The 13668-nt window shown below is 39.0% G+C and overlaps 2 protein-coding genes across 2 annotated transcripts; one reads left to right on the top strand and one right to left on the bottom strand.

Moving 5' to 3' along the window:
- Nucleotides 1-948: 948 nt before the first annotated feature.
- On the bottom strand, nucleotides 949-2717 carry LOC129237551 (uncharacterized). Its single transcript, XM_054872368.1, has one exon. The coding sequence runs from the start codon at nucleotides 2572-2574 to the stop codon at nucleotides 1237-1239; it is 1338 nt and encodes a 445-aa protein (XP_054728343.1). The 5' UTR covers nucleotides 2575-2717; the 3' UTR covers nucleotides 949-1236.
- Nucleotides 2718-9999: 7282 nt separating this feature from the next.
- On the top strand, nucleotides 10000-11346 carry LOC129239214 (uncharacterized). The gene is made up of 2 exons (XM_054874561.1): nucleotides 10000-10402; nucleotides 10521-11346. Exons 1-2 carry the CDS (start codon nucleotides 10000-10002, stop codon nucleotides 11249-11251), a joined length of 1134 nt encoding a protein of 377 aa, XP_054730536.1. The 3' UTR covers nucleotides 11252-11346.
- Nucleotides 11347-13668: the final 2322 nt, after the last annotated feature.

The following is a 13668-nucleotide window of genomic DNA, read 5'->3' as shown; positions in this document are numbered from 1 at the left end:
AACTATGGGGAAATGCCAGGTGAAATCCTTATTGGGAAGGTCAAACCAAAAGAGGTTTAAAAGGCTTGTAAACCTCCCCAAGGATAAACTGAGAATGCTCAGGGGAATTCTCGCAGTCCACTACAGACTGCGTATGTCGTCATTTGCATATGATCGGGATATAGTCTACTGATTATTGTCGTTTCTGTGACCAATCCCAGGGGACTCCAATGTATATTCTTCTTGAATGTAGCGCAATAACGCGAAGAAGGCACATGCGGCACAGAAAAAAGGCACATGCTCAATCCAACCCAGCTCTATCCTTAGTTTAATAAGGAACGTGGAACTGGTTGAGGTACTGCGATGAGCGGAAGGCAAAAAAGTCCATGGAAATGCAAACCTCGAAGAAAATATATCTATTTTTCTATGATATCACTGTGCGATACGAGACCGCCGGGCTCACAGGCTAAATATCTACCCCATTTTTCTAGCGAATGTTAACCTTAATGTTCCCTCTGGAGTATCGACCTACTTCATGACTCTTTTTTTAAACCATGGAAAGTAATTGCGAACCATTACGGTGTTTTCGCCGAGATTATAACTCTCTTTCCAGCAGAAATGCTATACCGAACTCACTTTTAGAGTTAAAAGAAAAACGATATTATCCGTTATCGTTACCAACCTCCACTGTTCTATGCAGCTGATGAATATTTTCTGTACCTGATCAGTTTTAGAACTTGATGTTTAAAAAACTTTGGGTCCAACGCCAAAATTAAATAATTAGTACATCATGCGTACTGCCCCTCTCATGTCGAAGAGCGCCCTATACTATACCGGAGTTCAAAGAAACTGGAAGCGGCAAACTGGTCTTTTGGAGCAGGCAAAAAAATTGTTTCTTAAACTTTTTTGGTAACTTTCCTTCGTTTTCCACACTTTTGTCTCAAGTAAAAGTCCATTTGAAATTCCGTTTGATTATTTTTTTTTTATTTTGTGTACGTAAAAGTATTTTTAAATAAAATTTGATAATAAATAACAGCTCGCACCAAAAACTATGCACTAATTTATTTACAAGAATATTTAAAAATATGTTCAGTCCTTGTGTAAATTTTTAAAGTACAACTAAAATTCCAAGTTTTTCATTTTTTCTTGCACTTTCATTCTTCTCCAGTTTCCTCACTTGCTTATATTAAAAACTCCTTAAACTCTATTTTACATTCGCGTGCCTTCCAATACAGCTCCAATTTCGCTTAGCATGGCTCAAAAGAAGAACACCTCGTCTTCATCTTCCACCTCGCCTCTGCTTAAACTCCTTTCAAAGCTCTTCACGCGCCTAAACCACTCCGGATCTGTTGCGCTCACCGCTTCCGGCCGTTCGCTGTTCTTATTCTTATATAAATACTCAGTAATTCCTTGTCCCTTTATGCCATTCACGGTGCACTTCACAAATTGATTGTAGACCTTCGATGCCCATTCGGCACCTACATAACGCACCGTCGATTGCTGTTCCTCGATCTGCACGAAGTACTTCGCCTTAGCGGTTTTCACAATGAAATTCTTATTACGCGGTGGAGTGCCCTTCTCGCCATAAGTGTAGAGCTCAAAATTACAACTCGTTATTGGTTCGTAAACGCCTTTCGTCGTGCACACATAGCCGACTTTGAGCGATGAGAGGAAGAAGGATGGTTGGCTGAGATTGCCCACAACCATGCTCGTGCCATCGGCAAGGAAAATCGCCACATAAACGTAACGATTGATGTGCTCTAGACAACGTTCGGTGCCGAAACTGTGATCGCGAAAACCGATCAGCTGCAGCTGAGAGCCACGTCCAGCCAAGTGCAGCTCACCCACCAGCTGGCCACATTGCTCGTAATGTATGCGCTTTTCAACCATTTGTGGCACATTCTTGAGCAGATTATAGAAAGCGTCATTCCAAGCCTCGCGTGCCACCGAATCGGCTATAACGGCAGAGCTCAAATCGCGATTGTAGTGAAAGAATGGTGCTTGCGTTGTGAATTGCAGGTTTAGCTTCACTGGCAAACGCTTACGCTCATCCGATGCTGGACGCAGCTCGCCTTCGTAGCGTACGCGCCATTGACGCATCGATTCTTCGGGGTAAATATGGAAGCCGCAACCTTTGAACTCATCGTTCTCCTCTGTGCCATCTGTCGTGAAGTGCAGCATGTCGGGCAATTTGGGTGTGCAGTACAAGCCTTGCTCGGGTAGATAGAGATAGAGACAGGCTTTCAGCACACCACGCCGGCGGCGCTCCAAGGACACAAATACCTTCTCACCCTGCTCATTGGCGCCCATGAAGGAGACTACATCGTAGCTTTGTGGATTATCGCCTAGCGTTTGTGGACGATCGATTTGCGACAGAAATATGGGCGATTTCAGATCGTCCTTTGTGTGATAAACGCGATGACGTAGACGCTTTACTAGCAGCAGTGCAATGACATACTTGAGTTGATAGAAGAGTCCCTTCGAGGGGTAAATACCGAAGATTAGTTTTGATTTCAAGCGCAGCACCACAATGATCAGCGCCAGGAAGAGCAGCAGAGCGGCAATACCGCCAAAGACAGTGGCGAATAAAAACATATCTGTGTATGCGTAAAATAATTATCGCGCGCGGTTTGCCTTGTAAACTCTGGCGTATTAAATACTTTAGCGTTTGTTTATCAAATTTCCGTGCTATCCGTAACGCGTTCGTATCGATCGGCCCAATTCAAGCGACTGGTGCTCGTGACAATCACCGCCTCGCTAAAGTGCGGTAAAAGTTAAGCGTAGCTGCTACCGCCAGCAGCTGGGAAAACAACAAGCGGCTCGTTTACAATGTGCCGACTTGTTGCTCGGAGGTGTGTTAAGCAGCGCCGCAATGCTGCCCCACCAACAACGCCCATCTGACCGCTCGACCACCAGCGGTTGAAAATTTCCGAGAGATATTGAAAAGCATTTGCTAGCTAAACTATGTTGTTATTTACTTTATTTTTGTGATTATTTATTTAAGTATTTCGTTTCTGTTTTGTTTGAATTTTAATCGGGCACGCAGCCGCTACGCCTATTGCTGAAGCTGCCAGCTATGGGCTTCTTGCCTGCATTCTCCGACGTTGGCTGGGCGATGTTAATCTTATCGAATTCGCATTCGCTGCCTTCATTTCTATTGATCGATTGACTTTATTTAGTATTTATTTATTAGCTGCTGTTCTCGAAGTGCTTTGATGAGATTAGATTCTGATTTGAAGCAGTCTTGGCACATATAGATTATATTCTATAGACCGACGAAACTCTATCTAATTTGTGAGTGGTATATTAAACTGACACTGTAGGAAAATTTGCGCTCAATTACGTTTTTGGTTGCAAATAAAGAGTACAAATCAGAGCAGATTTCTTCCCTAAGATTAGGCCAGAAGGCCCTGAAATGACACGAAAAAATCAAGCCATAGGTCGATTATAATGAAACTTCGTATAGAGCGGCTTTTGAGGTCGCTGAATTCTTTTATAAAGCTAATTTTTCAAAATTCAAAAATCAAATCTTTCATATATGGCGTCTCCAAATAATTATCCAATTTTAATTAAATTTCGTGTAATGGTTTTTTGGGTGTTTCGATTACGAATCTAAAGTTAGTTCTTCCATCTGATAAAGGATGGCATGAACAATGTCTTTTTTTATTGTTCGAGGTCTCATGTTTCTCATTGTATTGTTTTTTGTTTTTTGTTTTTACTTTTCTTTATTTATTGAAGCTTTCGTTTATAAAAAACTAGCAATAAGTTCTCGCATGTACTAGAGTACAGGGAGGAGGTCTCCAGTGAATAAATAGACGGATTTCCAGCCTCCGATTCTTCTTAGCTGGGAGTCGGAAAGGCTTGTTTTCTAGCCTTACTTAAAGCTCCGTTATTCCTCATGTCGATGGCCATTGAGTGTGATAGATGCGAATGGAGGGAGCCGAAACGTACGAGTTTTCAGTCTCCGATTTTTCATCGCTGGGAGCCGAAAAGGCCTAGTTTCTAGTCTGGCTTAAAGTTTCCATTGTCACACACGACGATTGTGTGTGCATATATGTGACCTGGTCTATGAAAATGTACCTTACGTGTCACTTTTTTGTTGATTCGAATAGTGTGTGAAAGGCTCTTCAAAATGGTGAAAACCAGAAAGTCATAATTTGTTTAAAAGTTTGTTAAAAGTAAAAAAAAAAGAAAAGTACAAATACGAAAAAGACTGAAAAGTTTAAACTTTAACAGCTGTTTTCTCGAAAACTTGTTTTCGCACGTAAGGTATCTTTTCGCAGGCTAGGTCACATATATTTTTTTTTTATGTGATGGAAATGGATGAAGGGAGCGAAGGTCTAATTTTCACTCTCCCTTAAAACTTCCTTTGCCTCTCACGACGATGAGACCATACTGGAAGCCGAGATGGCACAGATTCCGTTGCCTTCGCGGACGGACCCTCATGCGAGATAAGATAATTCAGATAGTGCAGACTTTTTTCTCAATCGTGTGTGACCTTCATTTAGAAGTTGATTTCGGACTAGTTTATTAGGATTGTCTTCAGTGGCCCTGTGGAACTCCAGCAACTATTCTAGAATGACGAGAGAAAAACTCTTTTTGCTTTGCAACAAATTCTCTATTCGGGCAAATTTATTCGGGTAAATTATTTTCGGGTGATTGGGTTTCGGGTGAATGTCCATTCGGGCATGTGTTTTCGGGATTTTGACCTGGAATCGTAGTTTTGTAGCAAGAGATGTACATTCGTAGGCAGTACTCGTAAACTAGTAATTTTGTGAATTAGGCTGCGGTGCCATACCTTATCGAATGCTTTCACTGTTTCAAAAGTATAGAAAATTGCCCGGTATGAGAATGCTTGGCTTAAGTCTCTCTCTGGGTTGTTTAAAAAAGCAGCCCGCAACCCAGTCTAATCTGTTGTATATCCAGAACTCTTTTCGAAGCGCAGGCATATAGTTCATGTTGTGTGTTAGTAGTTGTTGGTTTCGGACCTGTACAATTTGCGGTTTTGTAATCATCATCGTTAGCAAGCGACGAGATTTCACGGTATAAAGTTTAACAAGCGCTTTATGCATTTCTGCCGAAGAAAAATTATGAGCTCAGCAAAACTCTAATCACCATGAAATTACACCTATTATTTTTTTATATTTTAATCCCATTTTTTTCCTCCAAAGGTCGAAGAAGAGTTTATACTTAGAGAAAAAGTGCACAACCTTTTTCTTAGTGCGTTAACCAAAGGAAATGTACAAACACAAAACCAAACCCAGGAAAAGCGCAGCTCAAAAACTTTGAAATTTTCATAAAGAAAAAGAAAATTACTAAAACGAAGGAGCACATAAAAAAACGCTCGATTCGCATCATTTTGAGCAAAAGGACAAATTTGACAAATCTGCCTACTACTGTTAAGTCACGCCTCTTCCATGAAGGCTCAGCGCATAACTGTTAACACTTCAGGGGTTGCCGTACACAAAACTGCACAAAACCAGCGATTGTTGTTGCAACAATACCAGCACCAGCAGTGGCAGGTTAATTAACACGTGCCCAGACGATAAACGGCAAGGCGATAAGGGCAAATAAAAATTAATAATTGAAAGGATAAAGTGGCTGAGTGCACACAAATATGGGGGGAAAAGTGAAAGAGCTGGAAAAAAGGCAAGCGGCTTAAAAAGGCAATGCAGACGCAATGAAATACTGAAAATCTAACATAATTTGTATTGCATGATAAAGGGAAAGAGAGGATAAATTGTGTGCAAGGCCAATGTGCAGTCACTTAAAGTCGCTTTGCCACTTGTGAAGGCGTATTCGAAAACAATGATAGCACTGCGGCCTGGGATTAGGCATTGGTGGGTGTGAATTTGTTGATGATGATAATAACTTTCAATTTCATAAATGCATACATATGTACATTTGTAGAGAAAAATGTTTGTATTGCACAAATTAGATAAGGCTCTCAAAGTGCGGGCCACAAATTATTTTTACAAAGAGAGAAACTTATAGTGATAGTAAATAAATATGCACGTTTGAATGAAGTTACAGAACTCAAGAACACTTTCTAATTTTTAATCAAAATGCCAACTAAAATTTGATAGGAAAGTGAGCTCAACAAAAAAAAATTTTCCAAATCAAAAAAAAAAAAAATGTGCGAATTCCGTTTGAGTTCACTTCAGAGATTAAATTCAGTCAATAACTGCACAATGTGATGAGTTTTGTTTTTAGGAAATACATAGAATACAGTAGAAACTTGATTCTTACAGCACCATTTTTTTTTTTAGAAAATTTGTAGCCTCACCACCTTGAGAGAAAACTATAAAGTTACCTTATTCTGGGTCCCGGGACATCGCAACATTGAAGGTAACGAAAAAGCAGATGAACTAGCAAGAGGGGGATTTGCCATGAGTAACGCTCTTGCAGAATCGGTATTCACACCATTAGGTTTAGTCAAGAATATAATTTCCCAAAAATACGAGTACCTCCGAATCGCGGATTGTAGATGGAAAGACCAGACGAAATGCAAAATTAGCAGAACTTTATGGCCTACCTACAACCTCAAGCAATCGTCGGCATTAATAAGCATGAAACGGCGGGACTCCTGAAGACTAACGGCAGTCATAACTGGTTTTAGGTCTATCGGAGAACAAGCAGCCAAAATGGATATCCCTCACAATACATACTGTCACAGTTGTGAACCGCAGAAAAAGGAAGCAATCTTCCATTTCCTCTGTGAATGCCCTGCCCTATGGAAGGACAGAATGTTAACCCTGGGCCAACCGCTGTTCGAGAGTCTCGAACAACTGTCTGGCTTAGACGTCAACCACCTAATAAGGTTCTTAAACCGCACAGACTGGATATAGTCATGCTGTAAATAACCGTTAAACTAGTTGGTAACGACGATGTGGCAACAAAATAGTGCGGAAGCGCCAGTTGGATTCTAGAAAAATCACCACTTTAATCAACCAACTTCGATACTTGCAATATTTTTTGTTTTGTCTTTCTCTTTTGTTCTTCTTATGTTGTATTTTTGAAAATAAAGGTCGGGGAAGTACCGTTGGTTTTATTTTGGTAGAGACATTTTTTGAATTTATTCAGCTGAATGGTTTTGCGTTTATTTTGCATGGTGTGGTCTCATACTGGCAAAGTGAAAATATATGCTGCTAACAACAAAAAAAAGCTGACATTCTGCACAAATTAAATGCTGGAATTCCCATTAACTTAAAACTTTTACGTGCATAGAGCAAGAATAGCTCGTTTTTATTTTTGCAAAAAATTAACAGTCCACAAAGAAGTTTGTTACCCGATCTGAACCCGGTTCAGGTAAAAATACTTGTAAAAAATTGGACTATTCGAATGTAATTCGTAGCCGCGGCGGACATTTGTAAGTATGCCGGATATGCCTTGAAACTATCTACCAGATTATAATGAAAAAAAAAATTAGTTCTAACAATATTTCTCTTTTCTTTTGTCATTTTAAGTTCTCAAGCTCTTAAAAATACCCTTTATTAAGGTGTTAGGGTTAGCTTAGGTGTTCCTTAGAATAAGAGGGTTCCCTAGTACTACAAGGTGAAGTCCAAAATAAAGATGACTGGCGTCATAAAAATTACATTTGGCCATGAAAGGAAAACGGTTTGCGTCCGTAGAGGCCATCCAAAAAGCTTGTGCCGCCATCGTGTAGGACATTCCGGACAATGACCAGAAACACTCTCTCGAAAAGCTCTTGGAGCGTGCAAAACACTGTATCGAGGCCAGAGGGGACTATTTTGAATAAATAAACTCGAAGTTATCAAAACAAAGCTCCGGTCGTTTCTATTTTAGCTCAGCCTGGTTTATTCTGGAGTTCACCTTGTAGAACCCCAAATGCATCCATTGAAGGTAAACAGAACGGAGTAAGGGTAGGAATCACCCTTTCAAGAATTTTAAAGTTACCTTTGATTTTTATTTCATCTATTTATTATTTAGGTTTTAAAATACATTAAATTCATATTATTTTCAACACTTCCGATAGTTTTCGCATTCGTTTTTACCACCTTCCCTTAAATTAATTTCTTTTAAGAATAGCACATTTCAGCGGTTAGCGACACGTGTTGCTATTGACAAAGCCAACGAGCACGTGACAAAAAAATTACAATATTTATTATGAACGTATACGAAAAATTCTTATCCTTATGAGATGGCAAAAATCAAAAAAATACAGCGCCGTTGTGATAAAAAAACAGATACAGCACCAGCAGTCAGTTAGTTGTCCAGCCGCTGCTCACGCGCCACTCTCTTCTAGTCCCTTACACGCACTCAATCTCTTCAACAGGCATTTAGGCGCTAATTTGATTTTTATTCGCATCCTGTACACATATACATATACATACATATGCGTATGTCTTTTTATTAATCCGTTTAGTGGCACAATTATGGCGAAGATGCGGCGTCGACAGGCGGCAGAAGTCATGCGGGAGAGAGAGGCTTCAAAATGCTTCTGTATTTATATGTATCACAACAAACAAACAAATAATCGCACGCGTCGCGTTACCGCACCACACTTCTATGCCTCTCTCAGTTGTCTAACTTCATTTTCCACCCTTCAGCCGTTTCTATTAGCACTGCGTGGCTGACTGTTGGCCTGTGATAAGGATTAGTGGCAGATTCCCAGGCGGACAGCACAAAACGTGCACATATATATAGGTACATATATGTATGGATGTGTGCCGAGAAAGGTGTGTAAATCTATATTTGACAGTGATCTCTTGAGTGGCAATGAATTTCTGATGTGCGGTTTGGCTAATATACATACATACAAGCATATGAAATTTCTAGGCTGCCATGGGTGGTGAATTCGTTGCGTAAGCGGGTTTAATAGGTAACTGATATAACTGATTAGATGGTTGTTCACAAGTATAAGAAAGCTCCCTTGGAGAATTCAAAGTTCGCCCATTATGTTAAGAAAAAATATAATACTCGTAAAGAGAATTCTAAATTTTCATTTAAAACTCTTGAATAAAAAAAACAGTCCATGAATTTCCATTAAGTGATTTTTTCATAAAAAAATAAATTTCATAAATATCATACACTCATAATGAAAAGTACTAAATTTTCATTTAAGACTCTTGAGCAACTTTCTGAGGGAAAATATTTTTTTATAAAAAAACAGTAAAAAAATGTCCATTAAGCGATATTTTCATAAAATAAATAAATTTCATTTTTCAATTTTCAATTAAATTTTTGCTCGAGTATTTGCGCGCACGCACGGATGGACAGACATGTCTAAATCGACGCTTCATATCATTCTGAGCTTTTTAGTATTCAAGTGTATGTCTATATCTAACTCGATTTCTTTATGCTTTGTGTAATGTTATGTTATTATTCGGCTCTGAGCGAATTTGACAGAATCAGCTGATGGACTGAGGCCACTTGGGATGTGTTTACAAAAATAACTGAGATTGTGTTGGTGATATACGGAAAAAATTAACGAATGACACTTCGTTACCGTCTGCACAACGACTGATTGGACGAGTGTGCGAAAACATGTAAAATAATCGTGTAGAATTCGGTTACCGAATCTCCCAAGTGACGTGGCAGCTGAAGTTCCCCTCACAATTTGCTTTTTCACCACAGTTATAGGGCAAACCTTGTAAATCTACCAACCTTGATATAAATATATAAAAAGACGAACAAAATATTCCTTCAATACAGTAATGTTTCCTATGTGTCGCAACAATAACAATAACAACATCAACACTACTTCATTAATAAGGGTAGTTTTTGTTCACGCTGCCATTTTGGCTGCCTTGTTGGTAGTTTTCAGTATTAAATATTTTAGCGCCACCCATAAAAGGGGTGTGGTTTTCCATCACACATTAAAACAAATAGTGTTGTTTTTGGCATTGAATTTTTGCTTAGATTTCACTTCAAAATACACACCAAAATGTCTACTTCACATTTCGCATTTGCTACTGAAGCCGAAAGGGTTTGTGCGCCGACTACTAACAAGCGATAAAAGTGTTAATCAAGTGTTACATAATATTTAAAATATTTTAAATGGTTTGGGTAGCTGCTGGGGAGGCAGGCGAGCACAACACCAGAGCGTCTAATCAAAATGACGCCAACAACGGCCTCAATACTGTTAATGGCGTGAGAAGCTGCAAGCTTGAAAATGGCTCACCAAAAACCAATACCGAGTGCAGATCAGCTTCACCGAAGACTGGCGCTAGCAATGCGGCAGAAGTTGGACCTGCTGTGCTGCCTAGTTGCTTGCACAGTTGTGCAACAAATGGCAATCCACCAGCATTGGTGCGATTACCAATTGCGAATGCAGCCTGCTTGCATCCCAAGATTGAGTCGATATCCGACGGTGATCTATCGGATTTTTCACTCAACGATACTGAAGAGGACGAGGAAGAATTTCGCAGCTGCGTGCTCTCGAACGGCAGTCAGGGTGATGGTGAGCATCCGTTACGAGTGGAATCGCACAAAAGCTAACTTTTCCATCTCTCAACATACATCAACCCTGTGTTTCCATTTATAAAATTAATACTTTTTTATCTACCTTTTCTATACAGCCTCGCGTTCTCAGTCTACTTCGCCAACCAACATGAACATACTCCAGCCACCGCGTCAGACCAACTCTCCGCCGAATAGCAGCAATATTTTGAAGAATGGCCAACCAGTGCGGAAAGTTTTCACCAACACACGCGAACGTTGGCGTCAGCAAAATGTCTCTGGCGCTTTTGCCGAGCTGCGCAAGCTGGTGCCCACACATCCGCCAGACAAGAAGCTCTCCAAAAATGAAATACTTCGCATGGCCATTAAATATATCAAACTCCTAACAGGTGTTTTGGATTGGCAAAAGCAGCAAGAGGCACACCAGCTGCAGCAACAGCAACAACAGCAGTCGAACGGTGGTGGCAATTGCCGCGAAGGTCTTGACAACAGTGAGCTAAACAACAACGACAAGCATAGAGTAAATGGACATCATGCATCAGCCGATGCAATGTCACCACTGCACCAGTTTCCCATCAAACAATTCCAGGTGAAGTGCGAGCGTGATGATGTCGCTTTGGTGGGTGCTTCACCGCGCAACAATAGTCTGCTGATGATTGCGCCCAGTACATTGGTCAGGGGCCCTATTAAAATGGATTTGCCTGCTACCAGCAAGAAGTTGTTTATTGGGAGGCCCCCACGGATATTTAGTACAGCCCGGTTTGCTAAACGGAAGTCGAATTCGAGTAATAAATCAACTGTCGATGTGACAAGTGAAAATGTTAATATTAAGAAAAGAAAGGAGAACTAAGTTGGAGGAGATGTTGCATTAAAAAGCATAACAGTTGTACAATTCGCAATTAATTTACTTTGTACGCTTTGTTCTGAGAGACATCTAATAGAAAATTAAATTTAAAAAATATTGTCAAATATTGATTTAATTTACAACCTTTGTGCTTGGATCGACTGAATTGTCATAGTTTAGCAGTTAAGCGAATAATAAAAAAAAGAAAATATTTGTGTGTAATTTTCAAGTGGATCTGTCTCGGATCAACTGGTTGGTGGCATCTGCCCAGATCTACTGGACTTTCACAGTTTATGCAGTTAAGAAAATCAAAAAAAAAAAAAATTTGTGTATAATTTTCTAGTGGATCTGTATCGCATCAGCTCGTTGGTTGCGTCTGGCCAAGCGACGCCACGAAAAAGCTTCTCATAAAAAACCTATGCGTCTTTCGCAAGCGGATTAAAACTACATTAGTTGAAAAATTTCAATATTTAAATATCTAAATCTCACAAAATTAACTGCCAAAATATGTCTGTTCGCAAATAAATACGCACAGAATCCACCGATGGGCATGGAATTATTCCATTATATTTTGCGTCCAATTTGTCCTGGAATGCTTTTCTTTGTTGAAAATTGCAAAAACTTGCAAAAGAGGCGTGTATATAAGCCAAAAATGTTAAAAAATCATAAAATCAAGTTCAAACTGCAAAAAATAAAAAAAAAAATTCAAATGATTGAATTCTGTTTTTTTTTACTATAAAACTTCGAAATGTTTACTCTCACGCTGCATTAATCAAATTTATCAGTTTTTGTCTATTCGTATTAAAATTTTAAAAACATAAGAAACATTTTTTTTTAATTGCTGGAAAGTCCAGGAAAAAGGAAATTGTAGACTCTCTATATCTTGTTTTGTTATTGATTTGCTATTAAGTTACGCACTACTCCTTGTAAAAAAACTTGTGACGTTTATGGACAGAGGTGGTTCAATATTCTACAAGTACCTCTCTTCCTCTTTCATAATTGTTGAGCCATATTCTCAACGGCAGAGAAGCGCATGCCGGGTATTTGTTAGTGCATACCTACATAAATTCAAGAAGTAATCTGGCCTAAAGACCTTCCATAGAAGTATGCGTCGATTTATTGTTTCCTGAGGCTATGAACAGTGATTTTCGTCGAAAAAATACCTTATATCCTGATAGGTCGTAGATCGTGTAATGAGATGAGGTACGCCACACATATCTTGCATATAAATCGTTTATCCATGGGCAGGCACGCTAAACAGAAGTTGTGCCATATTGAAATAATAATTCTTTTGGTGGGGCTCCTAAGTATATACCGGGTGCTCCATTCAGCGTTTAGAATTTGAACTTACGATTTTTTTTTACTTCGACAACGAAAAATGACATCAGTAATGGTTACATATTTACAAAATGGGTAGATTTTCGCTCGAACAATATTTGGAAATGCTTCTATACAAATTGAATATCGAAAATCGAATAAACAGCCAAAACGGAGATGTATGTACATACATTTGGGCTGCTGAGAGCTGCGATGTTACTCCAATATACTAAATTTTGTAGTGCGCCGTTGAAGGTGAATGGTACGTGTTCAAGAGTTCAGACATGAAGTGCGGAAGCCACGAAAACTTGATAACACAGATCAGTATCGGCTATTGGCTTTGGAAATCTGAACACCATTTTTTGCTTTTATACAATTGTGGGAATAAATGGAATGGATAGAATGGTTTAAAATAAAGGTTTTGATTCAATAATCGACAAGGGACTACTCCAGAAGTCTGCGCCAAGAGAACAATAACGTTCTATAGCATTACTCCATGTTATGGAAAGTTGGATTAAATTGACGTGTACGTCATTTGGTAATACTACGAACCCACTCGCTCCATTAAGAGATAGACCATCGCCTACTATTTACTTTGAAGTAACGAAATAAAAGCGGTATATTTGAATTTACAGCACGTGCCTGTCATAAAATACCCTAAGATTTTCTATGCTTGCTAGTTTTCTAATTTTTATTTGCATTTTTTGTGTACTTTTTTTTTCTTTTTAAGTTTAGAGGTACCCGATTTTTTCACAAACATTTTATGTACATAGCTGCCCCTATAAAAATATGTACTACTAATTGGCTGAAACTGTTTATCCACATGTTGCAAATTAATTTTAGGATTTTAGGAGTTTTTTTTATTTACAAAGCTGTGGACTTTTGATAGAACCAAAAACCATAAATCGACTTAGCGGTGTTTAGCCGTTAAGCACATAACTGCTTCATTTATAGCCTTTGCTTAGAGATTCATTTTAATAAGATTTACTAAAATATATTTTTCCTCCAAAATGTCGTCATTTGTTGATTTAATAAGAAAACCAGCTAAAGTCGGTTAAGTTACTTTGTCAAAACTACACACAAGTGTGTTTACATAAGTATCGCGT

This window comes from Anastrepha obliqua, chromosome 2 (assembly GCF_027943255.1).
Source record: "Anastrepha obliqua isolate idAnaObli1 chromosome 2, idAnaObli1_1.0, whole genome shotgun sequence".
Taxonomy (NCBI): Eukaryota; Metazoa; Arthropoda; class Insecta; order Diptera; family Tephritidae; genus Anastrepha; species Anastrepha obliqua.
The sequence above is the reverse complement of the archived record's forward strand: the minus strand, read 5'-3'. Positions and strand labels throughout refer to the sequence as shown.

Excerpts from the sequence above, each read along its gene's own strand:
- LOC129237551 (XM_054872368.1), bottom strand. The coding sequence starts at position 2,574 with ATGTTTTTATTCGCCACTGTCTTTGGCGGTATTGCCGCTCTGCTGCTC.
- LOC129239214 (XM_054874561.1), top strand. The coding sequence starts at position 10,000 with ATGGTTTGGGTAGCTGCTGGGGAGGCAGGCGAGCACAACACCAGAGCG. Across the intron at positions 10,403-10,520 it reads GAACGGCAGTCAGGGTGATG|CCTCGCGTTCTCAGTCTACT; the intron begins GTGAGCATCCGT and ends TTTTCTATACAG.